General features: G+C 39.0%; 1 protein-coding gene across 2 annotated transcripts in view; it reads right to left on the reverse strand.

The window, feature by feature from the left end:
• Positions 1 to 5,931: 5,931 nt before the first annotated feature.
• B3GALT1 (beta-1,3-galactosyltransferase 1) overlaps positions 5,932 to 25,374 on the reverse strand; it is a 182,491-nt gene continuing 163,048 nt past the window's right edge. For both annotated transcript variants that reach the window (XM_065751099.1, XM_065751100.1), the window contains one exon: positions 5,932 to 8,111. In XM_065751099.1, coding sequence (XP_065607171.1) covers positions 6,904 to 7,884 — 981 coding nt within the window. In that variant the 5' untranslated portion in view covers positions 7,885 to 8,111 and the 3' untranslated portion in view covers positions 5,932 to 6,903. The remainder of the gene's footprint in view (positions 8,112 to 25,374) is intronic.

A 25,374-nucleotide genomic window follows, 5' to 3' on the forward strand; every position in this document is an offset into this window, starting at 1 on the left:
TAGAGATCATTGGACTTCTCTTAGATTAAAGACATTTAGGAAATTTATACCACCATTTTTTTCCTCCAATGCAGTAACTGCAAAAATAAAAGCAACTTAGGGAATGAAAAAGGAGTGATTGCAAGGAGCAGATATGGCCCTGTGGGGCTCCTGTTCTTGCTGGTGGCATGTGTTTTTAGTGCTGCCAAACAGATTTTTTATGATCAGGATATAACATGTTAGCGAACTGGCAGAGAGCTCTCTCCTGCCACGAGTTAAGTGCTGCACAGCTCAAACCCATAGGTCTTGTGTTCTACTTTGTATTCATAAGGATTAGGTTTAAAGCGAAATGGAAGATGTCGCTCCTTGACTTGTTTTCTTGCTTGCATTTGCTAAGAAATGAAGTTTCTGGTGATTAAACTACTGCCTGGAATATTGTGTTCTTCCCCAGAAATCAAGGTGATATCCCAAGTGACTTCACTTTTAATAGAAAGTAAGACCTAAGTTGGACACAGAAGATCAAATTCAGCCTTTTTAAACACATGCATAAATCCCCACAACACTGATTTGCACTTTGACTTGGATCAGATCTGATTTTCTTCGCATAGCTCAATCCAAATGTAATCTGCAGTACAGCAGATAATGGAGACCAGTTTTTTGTTCCATTGCCTCTGAATATGTATGAGGACAAGATCTGATGGATAATGGATTACTGCTGAAAAGTCTTACAAACTAAGGTTCTTTTTGAGGAGGGATTTTACTGAAGTTGTATAAATAGAAAATTTTACAATGTTCAAATGTCTTATTCCTTTTTGCTCTTGTTACACTTTAGTACCTCTTTCTTCTATGGTGCTCCTATAAATGTTCTAAATTGCTTTAGAAGTGGATTACTTCTTATGCCTCTGTACCTTTATGGTTGGACTAGATGACTAGTGCCTGTCTCCAACCTCCATGATTCTATGTCTTAATCATGTCTCATTCCTCCTCATGTGAGTGCTATGCTGGAGCCCAGTCACAGTGCTCCAGGATCAGAGTACGGGTGTTGGCTGTGGCCTCTCACTGAATGGCTGCTGCCTTCATTGCCAAGAGGACAAATGTCATGATAAATAATTCTGTGCTCTGTGCCTCCTGATGGTTCTGCAGGGGGACTCCAGGGAGCATTCAGCTTCCTTGTTTTACTGCTATACTGAAGCACCTGGATTTCTCTGCTTTTTCCTGTGGTCTTTAAAAGACCATGGAGTGAGGAAACTCCTAAAAGAAAAAAAGATGCTGAGATCATAATTATTTTAGTAGTCTTGGCTTGACTGCAGATGTGGTAGGTATTACCTAGGACAACTCAAATTTGGGATATTAGCTTGCCCCAAATAAAAGTTGGCTGCATTACAAAACCATTGCACATAATTCAGCGCAGCTTGACGTGTAACGCTGCCTCTGCAGAAGAAATGTTCAAGGATAAATCTTGCGTGAAGAATAAATCACCTCTTGCTCTCCTTAGCTCTTTCAGGTGAGGCAGAGCTATAATGTGGAGTCAGCTGATATGCAGACTTGGCAGAAAAATGGACCTTTTTTCCCTGTGTTAGCCTGTCATTGGAGGAGATGCTTGAGACAACTCTACTGCAGGTGCAGTTGAATCAATAACGTATATTCATTATTCTCTTTCAGATGACTCTTCTGCTTCAATTTCATAAATTGCTCTTTTTAACGAGGGAAAAGTAAGCAGATATTATTCAGTAGAAAGTTTCATGTCATGTATGGCACTTTAGGGTTTCAGTTGGACAGCTTCAGTAGTTTTCTTTAATATATTGTTTTCACTTAAGGCAGTGAAAATTTCTTTGCAAATCTATGACAATCAATTAAGTAAATGAGAAAATAGAATGCTTGTAATTAAGATAATCAAGCTACGTGAAAACCATCCTACAACTGCTAATATCTGTATATCTTCAAGCTGTATATTAATTAAACACCATGGAAGTGTTGCAATTAGACATAGGCGGCTGTGGTGAAAATGAGAAAAATCTGCAAATGATTGGAGGAATTTTTACTGCACATGAAGATCTGAGTTGTTTTAAAGCTCTCCTCGCTTGTAAGGTGGCAGCGTTACTGCAGACACTTCAGGGTGCGTGACAAGTCTGTAGCAGCCTCCAGCTGCTCCTGTAAGAAGTGACCCAAGAAAAAATATACTGTGGTTTGTGGTGTTCTTCATCTTGAGTGAGTTTGTTATCTCCACTTGGTAAATAATTTTGGGTTATTAAGTTCTGAAGCCAGTGGTCAAAAAGGTTAGAAACTGTGTTCAGGGCAGGAAATTGTGAAGGTGAAGGGACAGGAATCTAATTTTACAGGACAATATTCTTCCGTGTGAAAAATGCACCTATTTATTGGGATTGTACGTTCAGATAATGCCACTTATGTTTCTAAAGAGAAATGAAGAAAATGGTACATAACACCTTCAATTTTTCACTTGACTTTGCTCTTCTATTTTTTATTATTTGACATAGATACAGAAAACCCCCATATCTTGATTTTCACTAGTTCATGGGGCGAAAGACTTCATATTGCTTTTATGGTTTTGTTTTTCTTCTTATTTTGATGTGAAAACGCTAAGGCCTCCCAGGCCTTACCACCTGAAAAATAGCATCTTAATGTACTTGTATCAGAAGCCAAGACCTACGTTAGCCTAACAAGATAACCTGGGTGCGTTCAGAATGTTCTTCTTCATTAATCTTTTTTAGTGCTCTGCTGGGGCACGTGGAAACAGGAGCCCTGTAACTGTATGTGAGGAACAGCCCTTTGGACCACTTCTGTTGGGTTGGTGTCTGTGGGTGTCATCCCAGAGGCCATACAGCAACTTCAGTGAGTTTGTTGTGGTTCAATGAGATGTGAGTTTGGGGATGCTTGTGGTTTTTTCCTTTATGTAGCAATGATGGCTGCAAGCACGTGGAAGGTGCCAGGGAGTCCCTCATGTAATAGGGCCAGTGGAGTCAAACAGCTCATTGACTTAGAGGCTGCCAAGCTGGTTGAATGAGCTGAGGATGCCAAAGCAGATGAGGAGCCCATCTGCTAATTTGCTAGATATTGCCATGGCTGTTTTAAGATTAGCTCTTTGGAGCCAAATGAATTAGCGTGCCTGGTGGACATCAGTTTAAGTTGCTGTGTAAACAGTAAAGTAATATTTTTCCTTTTTTTTTCCCAATTATTATTCTGAAATCTGCTTTTACAGAATAATATTCTTCCTCATGAAAAATGAAACTATTTATTGGCATCATACTTTCAGATAATACCACTTAGGTTTCTAGAGAGAAATGAAGAAAACTATGTGACACCTTCCGTTTTTCATTTGACTTTGTTCTTCTTTTTTTTTTTTTTTTATTATTTGACATTGATACAAAAAAATAGTATTTTGATTAGCAGCTTTGCTGGCAATCCCACAAAACTGTAAATAATACTTTAATCTAAAAGAATGCACTCTTACAGACACTGGAGATAAAACGATATATACAATTTAGACAAATAAATACATAAGTACAGCCAGTCATAGATAATGATACACCTAAAGTTTGGTTACTGTTGACAAGCTTTTCTAGTTAATTACACTCTTCATTTACAAATGCCATTGCCATCTATGTTATAAAGACAAAGAAATCCCCATAACAAATCAAAATTTATACTTAAGATTATTATTAGGAAAGACAGAAAATGAATCTTGAGACTTCTGTCTAAATAATCTCATGAATTTAGCCAAAAAGTGTTTTGTGAAAAATTCCTCCAAAAGAGAGACAATTTCCCATAGATTCTTATTTCAGTGTGCTTTGTTAGTGTATGTTTTGAAAATAAAATAAGATTGCTTCACAGTTTTGAAGTGACTAGAAGCCAGAACGTCTTATCCAAATTGTCATTTACCCCATGCCCAGTGAAACAAAATGACCTTTAAGGAGCAAACATTTCTTTTGTTTAAAGAAATCTCAATGCAAACACTGTTGTTTGTTAACAGGACCCAAGGTGACACAAATACTTCTGAGTGAAAGGGAGAATAAAATCCACGATGTCCACAAGTAGATGTATGGCTGTCATGGTTTCCCTTTCTAGCTCTAGGTTGAAGTACTGCAACTTCTGAGCAAAGAGAAAATTAATCTATTTATGTGTAACAATCTAGTGTAGACTAGTGTGAGAAAACTAATAGAAGTAGAAAATTAGGCTTTTGTAGATTTAATTCACTTGTCAATAAAAGAAAAAAGTCTTGTACATTCAAAAGTTAGGGCACACATGCTTAAGGCTCTTGAAACACTGGACAAATATAATGCCTAATTCAGCTCCATGCATAACAGAATACTACATAGCAAGCAGACCCTACGCATATATACAGCTGAATACAGAAGAGAATGCCTTAGGAATATGTACATAGTTTCCAAAGTGAAAATTTACATTATCATTGAAGACTACCTATTTATAAATGGCAGGAAATATATTTTTCAAGATGTTATTTTCAAGGTACACACTCCAATTGTTAATGCAGTCTACTTCTACTAGTAGAAATTCAAGGCTGCTGTGCTACTTGAGCCCTGAGGTATCAGGACTGGGAGCCCTGCTCCTTGGTGTTACTAGCCAAAGAGTACAGAAGCATCAGTGGGAGAAGTAGGGCCACAAAATCCACGTGGTTATGGATTCAGAAACCCCAGATTACTGCACACTATCAACAAACAGTAGAAGAGATTGCAGCCTTGGTTGGAATTACTACAAAGCATGCCTACTGTGGGCTGAGGATGAATTCCACCCTAATTTTCCTTCTCTAACTGCATATTTTGGGATTTGGTTAAGAAAAGCTGAATTTCACCCTCTGTGTGTTTTGTATATACATATATGCAATATGCAATTAGTTGGACCTTGTTTTGTTGGAGTTCTGAATTTTTAAGGAAGCAAGAGCAATTTTAACAAGGACTGGGTCAACTATAGAAAGATAAATCTTAATTATGCTGGAAGAGATTCAGGTTTTTTTTTATTTTTATTTTTTATTTTCAACAGCTCCTGTTGATTAGCAGTGACTCCAGGGTTATCTGTTGTGTAGTGTCACCTTTTAGATTTGAAGTAGATCTCTGAGGCATTTACTGTATGTGTCTCAGAGGTCAGGTATCCTTCACCTTATTTACAAGTAATTCCTTTTAAAACAATAGTGTTGTACCTGTGAATAAGGCTAACGGTATGTCTTGAAACTGCAAACCTTTTGGGATAGAATCCTCATTCAATTATTATGGTTATGAAGTACTATGTACACCTATGGCAAAGTCAGTATAGAGTTTTCCTTTAAATTCTGGTTCAGTTAATTTCGCACAACTTTATAGACATCCTGAATAACATACATTCTTAATAGTTTTTCATGTTACATATATCTCCCACTGAAATGAATGAAGCCTAAGTATGTGCTGTGGATGCTGTGAGTAATCCAGATCTTATAAACTTGGTGATTTTTATACCTGTGGCTTGCCTATGCGTTCCTCATTCCAAGTTGCTTGCTAAGCAACATCACATTTTAGATCCTTTTTCAAAGGTGCTGCTGAATACAGATGGTTTGAACATATCAAAGAATTTTTCAGGAAATAACTTTCACCACATCTCATTAACATTAATATTTAGAATGTATCAGTACATTGCAAAACCTGAATACAATCTAGTGTATTTGATTTTTATCACATTCTCTGGGGATCTCTCATTCTGGTGCTTTTTTGAGCTGGACCTCAGTGAGTATTGTTTTTGTGGTGGAGTGCTGCAGATTGGTTACAGAGGTGGAAGGATCGTTTTTCAAAAGCTCTCTGTATTTCTATGAAAGTTGTGTGTTGTACAATCAACAGAAAATGGATTGGACAAAAAACATTAAAAATATGGTTTAATCTCATTTTCTTATGCACTGTAGCCAAAAAGTGAGTTTACCCTTAAGAAATGTTCTTTTGTGTTAGATTTTTTTTCTGGTAAATTGTATTCCAACTGATGTTGAAGGAATATGCTGCTTACTAACTAATGATTTTATCATTTGATAAAATCATATATTTCTTCACAAGACATTCGATCTTCTTTAAAAATAAAATGATGTTCTTGTACCCACTGATGTAATCCTAAATAGGGAAAGATCCACAGGCACCATACTACTGAGAAATGTTGCACTCGTTTTAAAATTATCCTATCGCTGATGGTTTTCCATATGTTTCCCATCACGTATTTAATCTACAGATTCTATTTCATTTTAAAGTTTGATTAGATATTTTTGGTTCTTCTTGTGACAGCGGAAAGAAATGGAGTATTTTATGAAATGATTTAAAGGAATACCATTTGGGGGATAAAAATATGCTTCTGTGTGTGAGTTTGTTTCTAAGGACTTTGAGACTTTGATGTTCTTACCTGTCTAAATTCTGCTATTGCACCGTCGCAACCTGTTTGGAAATTGCACGCATTGTTCTATAAGATATCAATGCCAAGGAAGGCGTAAAAGATCATTGCAGATATATGCTGTTCAGTTTAATAATGAAGCTCTAATTAGGGATGGTTGTAGGGTGCCAAAAAGGGATAAAAGTATATTCTTAATTCTTCATTTTGTAGGGCCCGAGTCGTACCTCAGAGGCTGGGGCATGAACTGTTAAGCACCCCATAATAGCTTATTACTGTCCTTTTACATACAGATGCAGGAGCTGATATGTGTGATAGAGGGTAATATATAAAATCTGAGCCTTGACTCTAGATCCTTTTGACTGGTGTAATGTCCTTATGAAAAGAGCCTGAAGTTTGTAAACCAGTAGTCAAAATGAGAATGAAAAATCAGTCATTAAAAATCCTCTCACAGTAATATCCCACAGTTTAGCCTGTAAATCAGTACATCACTTTGTCAAAAAATAACCAGAGTAAAGCAAAATTTAAAAAAAGGTATTTACATCTGTAAAAATCTTAGCATCTAAGATGCTTCTTGCTTGACATGTCATTCCAAATTCTGTGCATTTCTTCTGGTGTTATCTGGTGCACTGTGATCACCCTGCGGTACCTGCACAAACTGTAGGCCATTTTCCAGTGGTTGAAGCCACTGTTCTGGAAGGGGTGGATGCCCAGCTTCCGAAGGCAGAGTCCAACATACACATCTTCAAGATGGAGGAGTCTGGTGTGAAGCGATGTTTTGTAAATCAGTTCTGCTACATCAGCTGAAAAAATGTAGCCAGTGCCTGAACAGAAGGGTGGGTAATTGCTGTCGGGATACAAATCTCTGGGCATGTACCACTTGCTGCGAACATCTCGTATTGGCCCTCCATTGATAACATAACCAGTGAAGTACCTTCTCCTTGGCTTGGTGTTAGGTTTGAGCAGCTTATAAATAAGATTATCCATATTTACAAAAATATCGCTGTCTGTCTTCATAACATACTTTGCTTTTGAACAGTATGTTGCTACCCACCTCATCCCCATTAATGTTTTCAGAGTGAGGTTATGATAGGAGTCGATAAAATCCTCTACAATAATGTCATGAAAAATTTGGCTTTCTTGCTCTACCATCTGATTTAACACAGGATCTGCATTTTTCCCAAGAAGAAATAGTGTGGCAATCTTAATTCCTTTAAAATTGTTTTCATCTCCCCATGTTTCCCGAATTGCTTGCCTTGCATCAAACTCTTTGTGAGTTGTGCTGATAAGAATGACCAAGAAAGGGACACTCTTCTCGCATTTATTAGGTTCATTGATGAGAAAATCAAAGGAATGTGGATTTATAGGTCGAGTTCTTATGTTGCCAAAGGAGACATTTTTTCTGGCTATTGATATGCTATTGACCTGTCTGTGGCCAGTGTAGGAAGAAGTAGGACGAGTTATACTTAAGTACCAGAGTGCGCTTGCCCAGCAAACTACTGTCAAAACGTACAAGCATGAGACCTTAGAAGCCATTGTTCCTGTAGCTCTTCTATTTGGTGTGAAGAAGAAATAGTCTTCTCACCATAAGGTTACCGATGTCCCAGAGAGGCAGCATATTACTAATGGCACTGGAAAGTTCGATATAGAAGAGTAACTCTGTAATCATTCATGGATCTCAAGTAGGAGTTATTAACCCTGATGATACTCGGCTTTTCTTCTTTTACTAGCAGCGGCTTCCATTTCTTGGAATTCTGTTATTTCTGAAAAAGATGAAGAAAAGTTTTCTATTGCTAGACCATAAAAGCCTGTGGCAAGAAAAAATGAGCCTATATATGTCTGGCCATTAATAAGCTAAGTCTCTTAATGCATTTCTTGGCTGTTCTGTTTAGTTTTGTGAGGATTCTACAATGTGACGTAGGTACTAGAATACGGCAGTCTATATGAAGTAATGCTTTTAAGATGGATAGTGTCTCATAGATTATAAATATATACCTATATAAATAAAGATTAAGCATGCATAGCATGTTGGCTTTTCAGGTACTTTTAGAAGTACATCATATAAAACCATTTTCTGGTTTCTAGTACTTTTCTTCCTAGCTTTTTATTCTGGATTTCTACAGTTTTTCAAAATATGCCATAGGAAATTTTAAAATTACTTAATGATAAATAATGTATGCTATTTTAGGCGTAATAGCATTTGTGGCAACTATGCACATGAGTATCTTCAGATCCTATTTGATGTAAATATTGGTGATGTTTCCCCAGCCAACAGAAGTACCCTTTGGAAATAAGACAGAGTTGTATTCATGGGCAAATGCAAAGTAGAGGATGAAGGAGAAAGGGAGAGCTGTATGTCATCTTACCCATGTAAAGATCAGCACCCCAAGAGACTCCATAAAAGTCTAGAAATAAATTAACACAATCAGTTATTCCTGTTGGCTTTCTCCTCCTCTCCTTGCAAACCAGGCTTTGCTTTTCATGAGAAGACACCACATGTATGCCATGCAGACAAATCATGCTGGCAGCCCATCAGCAGTGCTGCTAGTCTGGCCTGTGAGCAAAGTCCTGTGCACCCCTTGGGCTCTGGCAGTGCTCCTGCTTTGGTGTGGGAATGAGCCAGCCCTGGAGCTTGCATGGTTCCTGGGAATTGAGTCTGTTTATCGTTGTTTCACGGAAATGAGACAAGCTACCCTATGCCCACAGGATCAGTGCTGGCTCTCCAAGGCTCACCAGTATGTGAAAACTGCCTGTAGGCTCCAGGTTGCTGTTTTTTATTGTTACATTGCCTCTGAGCTAAAGGGCAGTAGAAACAAGCAGTGACAGCTTTACAGGAGTCTTTGAAATATTAAATGTTTACTTTGGATAGAACAAAACATACATGGATTCAAAGGAAAAGATGGAAACTCTAAGAAACATGCTTTCTGTTTCCGTGCTGCTGTGACACATTGTTTGGATTAAATCAAGGTGCTTATCGTCGAGGCACGTATGTCTTCCATCTGTTGGGTATTTATGGTCTCTTTCCTTCTCCTAAAAGCAGCTGGAGTGTGGCCTGCAGGTGCCTGGAGCAGGGTCCCCTGCCAGGTGATGGGTGCTGTGGGTTTCAAACTGGCAGCCCTAGCTAGTCAGGTTAGCAGACTGTTATCCTGTGTCACTGTTTCACACTTAAGGTATAAAACAACAAAGAAACATCCAACACTTGCTTAATTTATACTGAACATAACCTCTCACAGAAGTTCATAGATCCTAATAGCTAGCAGTGTCCTGCTGGTCCTCATTAGATCCCCTTTCAGCCACTTAATGACCGGAATCCATGTGCTCCTCTCCCCTTACACAAAATAGGAAAATTTGCATTTGTAGCTTGCTGCAGTGCTTCGTCAATGAGTTTTGCCCTATGTAACCCAGGCGGTTTAATGAGGCAGAAGTTATCTTTACTGCTTGCCACAGACTTTGGGATGTGTGATCTTTTTCCATTAATCAGTCACAGTTAACTTTTTTGAGTAGTGTTTTTAAGTGAGGCCTTTGATTGTTTCATAAGACTGCAGAATGCAAAGACCTCAGCCTTCACATACACTATGGCATATAAACATAGCCGTGATAAATATATATGTGAATGTCACTTCAGTGCTTGGAGAGTGGAGGCATTCTGCCGTGGCAGCCCACTGCATGCACTGGGATGCAGTTCTAAGGGCACAGCACACACTTGACCTGTAGGTTATTTTCAGGCTTTGTTGTGAATCTCTGATAACTGCCTGCTCTGGAAACCCTAGTGGGGAAGCGTGACAAAAATAGAGCAATTAGACTAAGATCTAGAAGGCTAATAATAAAGAAATTCAGCAAGAAAGGATTTGAGCTGTGGAGTATGATCTATGTGGGTCAGTGTATTTAAAGGACTCAAGTATATAGGGAAACCTTAGTATAGCTAATCTGCATATGTTATTTTAGGAAACTACATATTGCGTCCTCTAAACATGTCTGTTTTTCAGCACCTCTTCTTTAGTAAAGGCAGATGCATTAGTTACCTTGAGTACTGTGCAGGCATCTGAGGGGAAAGGAAACTATAACCACAGCACCTTTAAAAACTGCAACATTACAAAAAAAAGCTTTTTAGTTTAGTAATATCTTGGCTGTGATCTCCTGTCTTGTGTGCTCTGAAAGGATTAGAAGCAACAAAAGCCTAATGCCATTTCTAAGAAAGATTTCCAGCTTTCCTCAGAAATGTTTCTGATCAATTACAAAATCTACAGATAGTGGCTGTCCAGAACAAACATCTCATCACAGTCCCTGCACTGCTGTCTCTTAAAACAGGTTTGGCTCTTTTTTTTTTTTTTCTGTTAAATTCTGTTTTTTTTTCCATTCCCTTTTCCAGAAACAAAACAAAAACAACAATAAAACAGTTTAGAGAGGTTTACACCCATCCCCAGAGTAGTTTATCAGTGAAGTGCAGGCTAAATGGATAAGAGTGAACTGGCTCTAGTTTTCCTGACAAGTGAAGTTTTAGATTTAATTACTTTTAATGAAATTGAAGGGGGAAGGGGGCTACAACAGCAGAAAGAGAGCTTCCTGCTTTCCTGCAGTGGCCATTTCTTCTCTGCTGAGAGGTGAAGATCAAAGTTCATTTTCCTGCTTCTACTGAACTTTTTGCTATATGGGGAACTGATTAGCAGAAAATAGCACAAGCAAACTTGGTGGATAGGACAAACAAAATAAAACTCAGTTTTGACATTATGTTCTTGAACTAGGTGTTGTAGTGTATTTGAAGGCCCTGCAAGCAGGATATGGATTGTCACAGGGAAAGCAGAAAGCTTTCATCCCTCTGAATTTTGTCAGTTGGAGCAGGGTATGTCATGTTTGTAAATGCTGGCACAGGCAAGGAGACTCATCACTTTCTTGTTTCTGTCTTGTAGGTTAGCAGCAATGTTGAGCTGCTAGATCCTTGTCCTTAAAAATGTTTTAATTAAATCTGACCCTTTCCCAGCCTAATTGCCATGCTATTAGTAAGCAAAGTCTCAAGCTTTACTATGGTAGGTGATTATGAAAAGCAAATGCTTACTGTCGTGTTTCTATGTTGTGACTCAAAGTTGTGCACTTAATTGTGCTATTCACAGCTCATGCTGTGTAAGCCAGACAAGTCACTTGGTTGCAGTACAGAAACAGCACTAAGGAACTTCAGCAAGTGACTGACCTGATGGAGACTGTCTGTATGCACAGCAAACCATTTGCAGGCTGACTGCATGTTGAGAATAATCCTCCAGATAATGACCACATCTGAGAACCTTGCTAGCTGTTCATGGGCAATTTTCAGATCAGCAGATATCACGCACCAATGGCAGGATGAGACCCATATTTTAGAGTAATGACATTTCTTCTCAGAGGTTATTGGTGATTTTTTTCAGGAAAGTCCATCTTGGTTTTTATATGTGAATGTAGTTGAGTTGGTGTAACTAAATCCTGGGGGAAGGCTGCGACACTCACTGCATCTCTTGAAACCTGGCATGGTGCTGTGTCCGTAACCCACACCATTATAATACCTACAGCTGTACACATGTAAGGGCTGGGGAAGGCACAGTACTGTGCTGTAGGGCAGAGCCAGGAGAGAAGCCCCAGGAGGCTGCTACTGCTCATCGAGACACCCGTGGGCCTCCCTCGTACAGTATGACTCAAACTAATACTGTGTCTCTGACAACATGTACCTATTACTTTCTCTGAAAATAGGAGGGAATGCAGCTGCTGAATTATTTAGTAAATGTAGCAAACTCTACTCATTTTCCCTTAAGAGAGATTTTTGTAAGTTTCCTATAATGACGGCTTTCATCTGTATATAGGCCAAGACACTGAAATGTCTTTGCCATTTATGAAGTCCTTAAAATACCCAAGTGTGATTATTGTTGAGTCTTATCCAGCAGATAATTACCCTGAACATTAGGAACACATCCACAAAGGAATCTGGGGGATGCTGTTGTGATCTTGGCTGTATGTTTTCATAGTAATTTCTTGAGAAAATTCTGTACGAATGGCATAGGTGATTTAACAGGAGGTTGCAAGCTCTTCTCCTGCATCTTCATTTGAAGATTTCTTACATACTCTAAATGCTTTTGCTGTGCCCAGTGAAATGGAAATGAAATCAAATCAGTGCTGCATAGGAAGACCTTTCTTACTACAGTATATGTCGAAAGAGATTGCAATATAAGCCAAAGTTTTCGGCTAGAGGTAGGAAAGTAAAAAAAATTCATTCCAGGTCTGCACTTTTTGCAAAAATCAGTGCCTCCCGTTTGGGCACCCCAGCTACAGTATGCTAAAAGAGGCTGGCTTTCCTTTTCTGCTATCAAAGGCAGTGAAAATAAGTACTTTCTACAAATCAGGCTATGTGTTAAGATATACTGTTTGTACATAGAGAATAATTTCTCGCTCACAGCATTATTGATGATGTGCATTGCCCAAGGCAAAGCAACTAAATGTGTAAACAAGTATTTGCTCAAGTGATTCTTTTATACTCTGTTATTTTTGCATAAATGCTGATTTCCAGATATTTTATGCTATCTTCCATCACTGAGATGAAGAATTTATATCTGGAAATAAATTTGTGAAATACATTATAAATCCTAATGTTTACTACTTGCTCTTAATGTCAATGAAAATTAGGGATAACTGGGGATTAGTAAGTTTTATTCAAAGTTTCTGAGTCTTTGATAGGGAAAAAAACATATTCTAGTTAAAACCTCCAGTCAATGTGCCCATGCTACTGAAACTTTAAAGCTGCAGAGAATTTTACCAGCTATAAGACATTCCATGTGAAAGTAAGTCTGTTTACAAGTGACTATTCTGTATTTTCCAGTTAATGCATTTTCAATATGTATGTGCATAAAAACAGGATTTTCTGGTTTTTTTTTGTTTGTTTGTTTGGTTTTTTTTTTAAAGAACTGCTGAGACAGCCTAAATAAGATGATTAAACTGAATTTTCATTACTCTGCATTTTCCATTCTTAAGAAAGACTTTTTCTTTTATTTTTTCAACCAAATAATTTACAAGGTAGAGAGTAAAAGATTTCTGCCATGACTAAGCTGAGAAGAACAGTTTTCCATCACAGAAGATAAAATGTTTGAAAAAACTATTTAGTAATATTTGGATCAACACGGGTATCAGACTTAGTGTGACTGAAGGGATTATGGTAAGTTACTGGTTAGGAGTCATGAGCTTGGTGTAAGGGGCTTTTCCTTGGCTGATGTTCCTAGTATTGGCAGTGGAGGATGAAGTAGTAATATGTTGAGATTCAACCTTGTCCAAACTGAACACTGTCTGTCTGGGTTTGGGCTGAGAGGAAAAGTACAGTTTCTTAACGTCTAATTTTTGTAAGAAATGTAATTATTTTTTAATCTCATTCAGCAAGTCTCAAATTCTCATTTTCAGTAGCCCTATTACTGTTTTTGTGGTTTATTTATTTATTAAATAACTCTAGACCACAGTAATTGTGTGTTTGTGTCAGCACAGCCTTCTCTCAGGTCTACAGATGTAGTATTGCATGGCTGACTTCAGGTGGTAGTGGGAGATGAAAGGACTGGGCACACTCTGAGGACTGGTTGTGTGGTGGCTAAGATTCTAAATTTTAGCAAAGTGGTTATGCTTGGTCCAGTATCAATCTAGAATGCTTAAAAGCTAGGTTTTACTGTAGTCAAAATAATACTGGAATTTGGGATGTATCCAAATCAGCAGGCAGTAGCAGACATTTTAATCAAATACTCTTAGCACTGGCTATGAGTAGAGAAAAGAAATAAAGGACTTCAAGAGCAGAGTAATTTTAAGAGGAAATCTTTTTCTTTTCTTTCTTCCTTTTTTTTTTTTTTTAAGTTGCCCAGGAGATGTCAGATGTCATGTGCATTTTTTTCCATGAATGCTTTTCAGAAACAATTTTAAAAAACACTTGGTGACTTCATGTTGTGATAGGTCATTTGTGATTGAATCAATCATTGTCCCGTTACAGAAGTAATGTGTAAATTGCATCCTAGTATGGTTATAAACTGATGCAAATAATATATTTCGCTTTGGGTTGCCATAGCCACAACCATTATTCTCTTTAGCTATTGTGCTGTGCTCTATTGTGAAATCTCACAGCGAGGTTCCTTAGCTCATGTCACCACCAAATAGGTTACAATATTTTGCATCTAATGAAAGTTTAACACAAAGAAATGAGGCTCTGAGTTCTTATTTTCTTTTTTTTTCCTGAAGGGGAAGACCTTTAGAATTGCTTTAACAAAATCTCTATTACTTGAGAAACAATTTTGCATAATTTTTTTACCAGAATCAATACGTTAAATATCTTCAAGTAATGTGTTTGAAACTAAATATACTGCTTTTCTTAATCTTGTCTTAACCATCTCAAATTCACTATTTCAAATCCTTTGTTTTTTTTTATTGATGCCTATGATGTGGTGGTTGGTTGTAGCTCTAAGAATAGATGACAGTGGCCCTGATTATACAGGTGCCTACTCTAGCAGCACTGCCATTCCCAATTAATCTTTGTCATGAACGGGAGGAGTAACTATTATGTGGAGACTGGAACACCTGAAATCACACTTCATCTGTGGTGATGATAACTCATTGAACTGGATAATGAATCTGCTTCCCATAGCTCATGTGCTATCAGGGGAGCACGGGAAGAAAAATAGAAACAATTAAAACTTTTGGAAAAGCTCTAAAAGAGTTTTGAACCTACCCACTCAGGTATCTGTTGTGATGCTTGGAGAACTTTGCTTTTTTAACCTAATCAAATTGGGAACAAATTGATTATTGGTGCATGTAATAAATATTTATGATCATAGAGCTTAGCTCTCATTGACTGACATTTAACAAAGGGTTTTTTCTCTTTCTCATTTGTGTGTGCACAGTAACTATATTGTAATTGTTTTCTCTTCTATCTGTGAATGATGAGGTTAAGTATATTCCACTGAAAAATGTCTCACACCTAAACTATCCAGATAAATCTTGAGAAGAGAGCTTGTAATTGGAATTAGTCAAATTCCTGGACTAATGCTTAATTAGTTTATGAGTAATTTGATTTCAGAAGATTATGAACGTAATGTAAACATTTCTCTTGAATATATTAAAAGGTGTAACAAAAGTGTAAATATGTTTCTTTCAACCAATATATAAGGCATTTTCAATTTTCAGAGTCCAGAGTTTCAGTGGGCAAATCCAGACCTTGGCACAAAGCCTTAGTGGGCAAACTCTGCCAATGGCAGATTCAAAAATTGTATGATGCTCTTCAAGAAAGATGCCTTCTAGTTGTTTCATCACCTCACAGTTGGAGTCTACAAGAAGGTAGCTAGGCTTTCAGAAAGGGTGATCAGTGTACTGATATGCCTCAGATTAGAGTAGCTTAAAATCCGATTATTTCTTTCTAAAGCCAAAAATTTGCTTGAATTCACTTTTTCCACAGTGAGACTAGGAACTTTTTGTAAAAAGTGATGATTGCAAAATAGTTCACTTCAACTTAAGAAAAAATATTAAATATTGTCAAATGTCCAAGGACATTGTTGGACATGCTGATGCTGTGACTGTGGCCCAACAGGCACTTTTTGTTTCCCTGGGAATATGTTCAGCATCAAAGACATCTGAGAGCCCTGCTCTGTCCATCCAGGAAGAAGATGTAGTTCAATTTTTTTCATCTTTGCATTACAGTAATTAATGTAAAGTAGCATTGTGAGCCACTTCTCACTGTGAGCTGTTTATAAATCAAGACTGAAGATTCTAATTCCCTTTGTAAAGTAGTTATGATCTATTTAGGCCAAGCTGTTGCTTTTAAAATTGCATCTGTCTACTATGTAACTGTAGCATGAAAAGTATGTATACAAACAAATGAGTTTTGTCACCAGCCTGGAAAATATGGGGCTTACTTCAGCTGGATGACTTATTCTCCAATGTATGAAAAGTATTTCCTAGCCATACCCTTTTTTAAATTTTTTTGTTCTTTCAATTGATTAGGTTAGTCATGGTTGAGATTCCTTGGGTTATTGGTGTGGTTGTCGGAGACAAATGACTGTGGTTACAGTGGGGACCATGAGGACACAGGGCCTGTGCCCCTTCCCTTCAGCTGACCTCCAGCCATGCAAGCTACTTTATGGAGAAGGAGCGGTCCCTGGTAAAAGTGTTATTTGCCTCCTGTTTGCACTGGAAGGAAGTGAACAACATTTTGTTGGCTTGCCTGTTAACAAGTGGAGCCCCAGAGGGGGCTGTTGGCAGGTGAAGGAGCCCAGCACATCTTGGGGAGGCTTGGATCAGATGGGCTTGATGTGCGTCTGCTGGCTGTACACAACTGAGTGTGCAAAGGCTGCAGGTGTGTTTGTTTTCATGGTGTATATTGTTTTGTATAACGAAATGGCAGATGAGGTTTTGCTTAAACTTATTAAATGAAAGCTTACTTTTACTGGGTACTAAAGAAGAAAAAAATCAGCTGCAAAAAAAGGGTGTCCTTGCAAAACTATTATCATTTGAGAGCATGGTAACGTCAGGGTGTTTCAACTAGCACATATGGAGCATTTAACAGACATGAACTCCGGTCAATTTGTCGGTATTCAGATTTCTGAATCTTACAGCTGAAAGCCTATGTTTTATCTGCAATAGGCCATTTCATAAAAATGGGCTCCTAGGAACTGGAGGTTTTTGGATTGATCAAGTGAAACTGATGCTGCAGTAACTGGGTAAATATATATCCTTGTGAATCAAAAGGAGTAAATTTGTCCTCATTTGCCTTAGATATTTCAAAAGTGCAGGAAACTGTGTCCTCAACTGAGAGACAAGTTTGAAAATACTGTTGGGGACCTTAAATGAATTGCTGTCTCCTCACCTAAACTGCAAACCCATCCTAGGTTATCAGTTATGCTTACATAGTCATCCTTTTCCCAAAAAGAATGTCTTTTTTTCTTCCATTTCATTCCCATTATGGAGGTGGTGAACACTATCCATTAGTCTCAGTGAAAGTAATTTTGTCTCTTGAGAAAGCAGCCAGTCAACAGCTTTTCTGTTTGTGATCAGTTTAGAATTTAACCTGAGCCCTGTGAGAGATCTTGTAGGCAAAAATTGAAGAAGTTTTCTCAGAAACTGTCATTGATGAACTGTTTGTGGCAGTTTCTCAGTTAATAACTCTGCCTCCTGAGTGGACAGAAAATGGTTGATCATTTGGGAGATCTCATAAAGCTGCTGGAATAGCTGCATTCTGGTAAAGAGTAAATCTGAATTCCTCTTTCAACTCACTTTTATCACTTACGCTACTAGAGATGTCCTTCATATATACTTTCAGAATTTTCACTGGGCAGCATAAATTTCAAATCCTGAAGAGGAGGGTGAGTAGTCAGTAATACCAGATCTGGTTTCTTACATTCTTTGTCCGTGGGTCTTCCTAATTAGGAGTAGCTGCAGGACTAGCAACTAAGAAAACAGCCAAGGAAACTTTTTCCAAATGTGTGTGCATGTGCATTTGTCTTTCTGCAAACATAACACAGCCCATTTCTGTTGGCTCATTATACTGCCAGCACATCTTGATTCTTCTTTTTCCTGTTGTGACTGTGGAAGCGTAACCATCTCAATCGCAACTGCTCAGAATAATTGGAGACTCTCCAGTTGGCTTATCTACCTGTAGCTTCATGGTCCCTAGTGAGTCAGTGTAGGTGTAAATGTAGACTTGTCGATATGGAAAGATTTCTCAAAACACATGCAAAGCAGTGTTATTTAAAATAAGGCCTTAAGCATATTCAGGATTGTGTGTGAAGCATGTGATTACAGTGCAGCTCCAGAGATCATGCAGAGATGTGTGTGCAGCACTGCTCAGGGCCTTCTGCTGTTGTGCTGTAGTGCATTGCACTGTTAGTATCCTTGGCAGAGTGTGCAGCCATTGGCCCTCATTCTCATGCAGCTCAGCAGCCACAATTCTCTTTTCACCACCCACTTTTCTTTGGGATGTATTGGCTTCTGCTTTGATATAAATGTAATGTGCTACTGATAGAAATCAGCTTTGTGAAGCAATAAACAGTAAATATGTTCTTTCACTGTGCCCAAGGGGAATCATATCTAATACCTCAGTTACCCATGTATTCAAGGCCAAGCCTTAAGAAGAAAGAGGGTACATGGACACACAGTGTAAAATATAGATTGCTTTTCTTTGCTTTCCATCTCTGGCCCTCCAAGAGCTTCAAAAACACAAGCTCTCTGAGCATCTGTATACCCCAAGGAGGCAGGTAACACAGTAATAAAATCTGCCAAGCAAGTTTAGGGTCCGAATCTTGATAGACACCTCAGGGCTGTAGGAATTAAATAGAGCTATTTCACAGAGAGACATTTATCTGGGAGATTCTTACAGCAAGGGAAGATCAAACCTTCCTTTTGATCGTTTTCCAAACTTTGGGGGTGCTTAGTCTCTGGGTGGAATCAGAAGAGACTGCAATATCAATAACCTGACCTCAGACCTTCCCCGGAGGAAGGTGTTTGTTTCATAGCATGGCTGGGAACAACAGGGATTCTTCTGGGCATGTTTAAACTCTGTGCAGATCTCTGTCAACATCCTAAACCCTTCTCTTCCTTTTGGCAGTCTCTTTTCAGTATTATTTTAATCTGAGAGATCACTTGAGCAAGAGATTTTAAAGCACTCTGTAATCTGTAGTTCCATTTATGTCCCAGCATTTTGATATCAAAGGCAGCACGAAGCTAAAATTACATGAAATACAGTAAAGCAGCTATTGGGTCAACTGTTGTGGGAGCACTTGGGCCGTGGGAGAAGCAGAGCTTTGCTGTGTGACCAAATGCTTTGTGGGGCAGTCTGTCAGGTGACGCAGCCCATGATTGCTGCGGTGCCAAGCAGGGAGGTGACCTCTGACTCAGTCTCCTCCTGTGGAGTGAGACAGGAGATGGGAGGACTGATGTGTGCATCAAGACCTATTGCTTTGCTGCTAGGAAGGAAAGGATTGATATCCTGGAGCTGCTGCAGAGTAAGATCTGCTGGAGCCCAGGGGTTGCCTGCCCTGTCCCTGTCTGGGGTGCCCACTCTAGGGTTCCCCACACAGTGTGAGCGTGGCTCGAGATGAGGACAAGACAGACAACCTAAATACACAAAGCTTCACAATAGTCTCTAAAAACCTTTCTTGCTACCAATGCAATGAAGAATAATGCCTCACAGCAAAGACATGTAAATAATCTCTTTGTTTTCTTTTGACTGTGTGGTAACAACGCAACTAAGAGATACCCAAGCTGTTCTAAAGCCAGCTTCAAATTATTATCATTCTTTCACACTAAGAAAAGCCCTCACTTTCTCTGTCCTTTTCTTTGAAAAAATTAATTTGTCAGCCTGTATAGCTCAGTGTGCTCATACTTCACAAAGATGTTGCCATCTGCCATTTAGTTTCCTTTCTAAGCTGTGATCTTAGACATACATTTCATGGAAAAGGAAGCCAAGTGGTTGAGTTTATTTTCCCTTTGTGTGAACAACAATGGGAATAATTCCAGAGCCAGGCAGCAAGGCTGCCTTAAATGCCAACTGCAAATCACCTTTTCAATGAGGCATTAATTCTTTCTGTGAAAAACACACATGAATCTGGGAAAAGAATTCCATTCCAGTTCTTACCCCTGTGCACTGCCTTGATCAAATAAATGTCAAATAGCTTTCCAAGAAGGTCTTTTTTTTTCAGACTTATTATGTTTTTAAACTCCTATTTCTCATCATCTTCTGTCCCTCCCTACCCCTTTCCACCCATACCTCGTGCAGAAAAGTGGGTATATTAGTTCATTTGCATGACGTTGTAGATATTTACAAAAGGACAGGCAGTTTAGGCAGCCTATCTGCACATGGGGCAACCACTTGCCAGGTCCTGGTTCCCTGTGGGCCAGACACCTCTTGGTGAGGGGGAATGAAAGTCTCTGTGTGGGCAAGGGAAGGCAACAGCATTTCTTTGCCCCTCCCAAGCTCTGTGTGGCTCAGCTGTGGAGAAGTGTGTTCAATTATCTGAGAAGTACTGTGTTAGAACAATCTGGAAGACAGTTCTCTGCCTTACAGCTGTGCACAGCTAACAGGTATTGCAGGCATGAGGCTGGGGCAGAGCAGGGTAGACCCTTCTTGGGGCTCTTCTCCTGCCTCAGCTGATCAACTAAGGGCAGAGGTCTCCCCCGTTTGCCTCTGAGATTACAGCATTGTCCCCAAGGTTTTGTTCTGCCAGGATGCTATTAAATAGTTAGTTCTTCATCAGTTGAAAATGAGTAATGAAACAAAAAGCCTTTGTTTGCCTATTAAATATTTAGGTTTAAGTTTTAGTGATGGCTGGGATGTTTTGGAAATCAATTCAAGTACTTATTGAGACTTAAAAAAAAGCCTCATCTTTTTTTCATTTTTTCATTTGTTTTCACACGACCTAATGATTCTTTGTATCTTTTGACTCTCCTGAGATCACTTCAGAACTCGAACAGGAAATATAATTGGATTTTAACAGGAAACTTGTTCATGCATATAGCAGTTTTAAAGGGCATGAATAGTGTAGTGTTTGAGAGTGTGCTGCTGTTTGAAAGATTGATGTGATTTTCTGATTTTGACATAAAATGAAAACATTGTGAGGGGCTGTCACAAGCCTCTGAATCAGCCAGATTCTTTTTAGAAGCAGAAGACAGCTCTTGGCTCAGGTAGGCAATTCTCCCACATGTGCCTTTGCCAAAGCAGAATGTGTATGTCAGGGCTTTTTTGCTGTTGTTTTTTTCCTCCAGATGGTGTAACGAGAGAGAGGCTGCTCATCGCTTGCCAGGGGTTATATAATATTGTGGAAAATGAAATCCCAGGGCACAGTTTTGAAGATAGCCTATCAATCACTCTCATCAGGTCCCTGCACTTCTCACATGTGGGGTCAATCTTCTGTCATCAGGCCAAATGTATTTACAAGTTCCATCCAAATGTTCTGAGTGTGATGAAAATCAGTATGTTTTCACTCCTGCCACTGGATAAAGTGTCCACCTTGAGGTTGCTAAGAGCCAGTATGCAGCTGATCCTTTATTTTTTTCTGTACCTCTAATCTAAGTCATGTCATTCTTCTGGTTAGATTTGAGTTTGCTTTTGGTTTGCCAGTGATCTTTTTCTATAGTGCATCTAAGGTAATGAAAGCGTTTGGTGTCATAAATGATTTATCTTCACGGTTGTGATTAAGTCATTTATTACCTTTACAAAACACTTTGGGTTTTGAGATCTGCCAGGAAACTTTCAAATATAACTTCTTGCATCTGAATGAAGTTATATAATAATTAATGATAAATGTGAGGAAGGATAGAACATCGAGGATTCTAATGAGTGTGAGTAGTTTTCCCACATTCACATTTCAGTCTCCCTTCTGTTGCACTTGTCTTCAGACTAAACCTGATGGAAACGGTGCCTTTGCTAGGTAACAAAGTGACAGAATGGTTCACCTTCGGGCTCTTGGCTTTTGGAGAATGATTACACTCACCCAGGGAAAATGTTACCCCCTGAGAGCAGTACAGATGCAGGGTAGTCACTAATTTAGAAAGCATCCAGTATGTTGAGGTGCAGAGATCTAATAAATAAATAAATGAACTGTTGGGGGGAAACCTGTTATCTCAGTCATCTTCCAGCTTTAATTTCTTTGTTATAAATATTTTTTGTTGTAAGAACTGCATTAATTCCATCTCACCACATTCTAGCACAGCCAGACAAAATGGTAGTGACTTGAAATTAATGTACTGAATTTATGACAATAAAAGCAATTTTAATGTGGTAATATGCTGTCTTTTTAGTAAATTACTAGAAATAGCTCTTGCCATATAGAAAAGCAGAGCGGAAAATTCAATCTTTTATAATAATTTTTGGGCATTTCAAAATGACAGCTTGTACGATAAACACATGTAAGAAGATTGCTTTGCCATGAGTAGAAATCCTCCAAAAAATGCAAACTGTTTTTTTAAGAGTGATCTGACAAGTTATATGAGAGGAGGCTAACTAGTATAGGATGTCTGGGAGGAGATGAGATTTTAAGCATTTTATTGGTATGAAAACAGTCAAAATATACAAACATTCTTTAGGTGCACTATCTGCTGTTTTGGAGCCACTGAAAGGATTTTCTGCCGCAGATACTACCAGATTATTATCTCGGCAAGCAAGAAATAACCTGTAAATTATGGTTGTATCTGACACGTACGGAAGAAAAACCATCAGATTGTATCATATGTGAAAAATGGTTTCTCGGTTGCCTTGGTCAAGTAACTAAAAGTTTCGACGTATCATCTTTTAATTTGAGGAATGATCAAACCAGCAGTGACAAGAACAAAACTGCAAGTTTCTAAAAGTAGATGTATTGAACTGAGAGGTAGGTAATTTGTCAGCCACTCCTGTAGATACAAGAAAATGGAGGACAAAAAGGTTTACTTTGGATCACCAGCCAGAGACTGCAGTACAAGGTTTTACATTCTGAGGCATCTACCTCTCCCTGTACACCTCGGGAGACACCTAAGAAGAACTTAAATTTCAGCTCACTTGAGCATCTTAAATTCTGGAGGGAGAAAGAGATGGCAGCATGCTGTCTTTATTACAGCTGACATCTGAAGCCTCAAATGCCACTCATAAATTAGGCCCCTATCACCTAAGATAACCCTAGGCATCTTCTGTCTAATAACTACCCTTCAGAGGGAATGGGTAATCTTCCATAGGATGGATTTTGAATTATACAGTCCCTGTAGGAAGCCAGTCAAAAAAATATGTACTAGAACAACTAAATCATCTCTACTGTGTCGTCACTACTGGGTAAAATAATTGAATGTGTTCTCTCTCATCCTGGACCTTTAATTCCTTTCCAGATGGTGATGCAGCTTCATCAGGAGGGGAGGATGTTGCTTCCTCTGCTCACTGGGCATGCTGCTTGCTGCTGAGGTGGGGGCTGGCTGTATGCAGTGGCAACCCAAGGGCAGAGCTGAGACCCAGGTGTGGTAAAGACACCTCCATGCTCACTCCCTGCATCCTCACAAATCCAAAGCTATCCAGCACTACAGGCATGGAGTGCGTATGGGTGCAGCTGGGCTTCTGGGGACAGGATCTCTCCTAGTGCTCTCCACCCCATAAATCCCACTTCACCCTGGTTGAAATGGAAGTGCAGATGGATGTTTAGAGATCTGAGTACTTATCTCCTCTATGTCTCTGAAAACCTGTGCACATAAATGAAGTTACTTTTTCAGTAACTTTTAGAAGTTGTTTAGCTGTAACTTTATCTGATACCTGCAGAAAAGCAATACAGAAGGGCATTTTTGCTCTACCTTTCTTCTCCATTTGGTGTCATCTCCAGTGCCTGCACAGACTGTTAAATTCATTTTGTTGTATCTTTACTACTGACATTTAAGACTAAATGCCAGGGAATTAAAAAAATAAGTTTTTAAGAGCTTTGAGTTTTTGTTTTAATCAAGAACACAACACCGTAACAACATGCTGTAATTCGTTATTTCAATCATATCTTTCTACCAATGAAGAATACTTTTGATTAGCAGAGCTACTGTCCCTTTGTTACAAGTTTTGTACAAAATTTGGCTGTATAAAAACAGTTTAACTTGACGGGAGCTGCAAAGGCTTGGCAGCATCTTGCCTCCCGTTTGCAGTGCTCGTGTATACCCTCGCTTCTGATATGCTTTGAGGCAAGATGCCTGCTGCATGAGAGCAGCACTGCATTGTGGTGCTACAGCTCTGCCCTGTTGGGCTCCAGCACGTTGCAGAGTGGAGAAGGAGATAAGCATGTTAGGAGCACGCATGTGGAGTTCCTTGTGGTCTGTAATTCAAGGGCCAGTCAGTTTGGCAGTTTTAGTACAACAATTGCAATAAGAATTGAGAAATCAGTAATGATTGTAGTTGCTGCAGGTTTAGGGTGGCACCAATATGGATGCATGTAGCATAATATTTTGTCACGCTTCTCTGAAAGGGTTCACTATCAGAAGTGGCAGAGTACATACGTAGTGACATTTTTTCAGTGGGTTTCACAACCTGGGGAAATCCTAGGCTTTGAAGGGCAGTGAGTGGTACTAGAGGCATTCAGTGAGGTGTTTATATTAATTGTGATTGTATGCAGTCTAATAGTATGCTTTCTGCTTTCTGATGGAAGCTTTTTCCTGATGGCCAGTGGATATTAAGCATTTCAATAACTTGAGGCACAAGAGCAGAGTAATTGCAGAAGTACTCTCAGCAAGCTAAAACTGAGCATGCAGCCTATTTTTCTGCTCTGCATTCTGTCTAAACAGGATGATTAATTACAGCAATCACATGTGGGAGGAGCTCTTTGGTTTGCAGTACATATCTGATAAAGTCACCTGCAGTATTTCTTCTTTCTCTCTAGCAGCTGAGTCTTGAATTGAATATTACAGCGAAGACTTTGCCTGAAAGTTTTCCTGAACAATGCAGTTGTTTGCATCTCAGTGCACAGGAAAAGACCTTCAGGGAGCAAAACTAGCTCAGGTATCTAACTGCTGTGGTCTGCCAGAGGGACCCAGAGCTTGAGTGCAGTGCTTCCTCAGTGGCTAATGAAAGTAGCTTTGGCCAAGACTGTGGCTCTCTTTCCTGTTTTTGTGAGGATCACTGCAGCCTTTCTGGGCCTTCCAGAATAAATAGTATTTATGCAATCAGTGTTATCAGAGTTCAGCTGAGGAGAGATTCTTCCTTCCCACTGATGGTTCTCTTTGCTCATGTGCCCATACGGCTACAGTTTCCAGTTACAGTTTTGACATTTAAATCTATAAATGAGTTGGATCTTGATCTTCTTGTGCTGCTGGCATACTATCTCCTCTGTTTCTTCTCTACTGGGATGAGTCTTTTGATGTTTGCAAGCTCTGTGTTGCTTAGTCTCCTCCTTAAGGGCACCTAGAATAGCACTAAATACTTCTGAAATGACTCCATGATAATTTCCTACTATGTTTTCAGGCCTGTTACGATAGCAGTTATTTCTGAAAGTCTTTTGAACAGTGCCTAGACTGACATGTCAGATTCATTTGTAAGAAATACAGTTTTTTCCATGACCTTCTGTT

Source organism: Cyrtonyx montezumae, unplaced genomic scaffold, assembly GCF_038088225.1.
Source record: "Cyrtonyx montezumae isolate F1298 unplaced genomic scaffold, pur_monq_1.0 scaffold_7, whole genome shotgun sequence".
Classification (NCBI taxonomy): domain Eukaryota; kingdom Metazoa; phylum Chordata; class Aves; order Galliformes; family Odontophoridae; genus Cyrtonyx; species Cyrtonyx montezumae.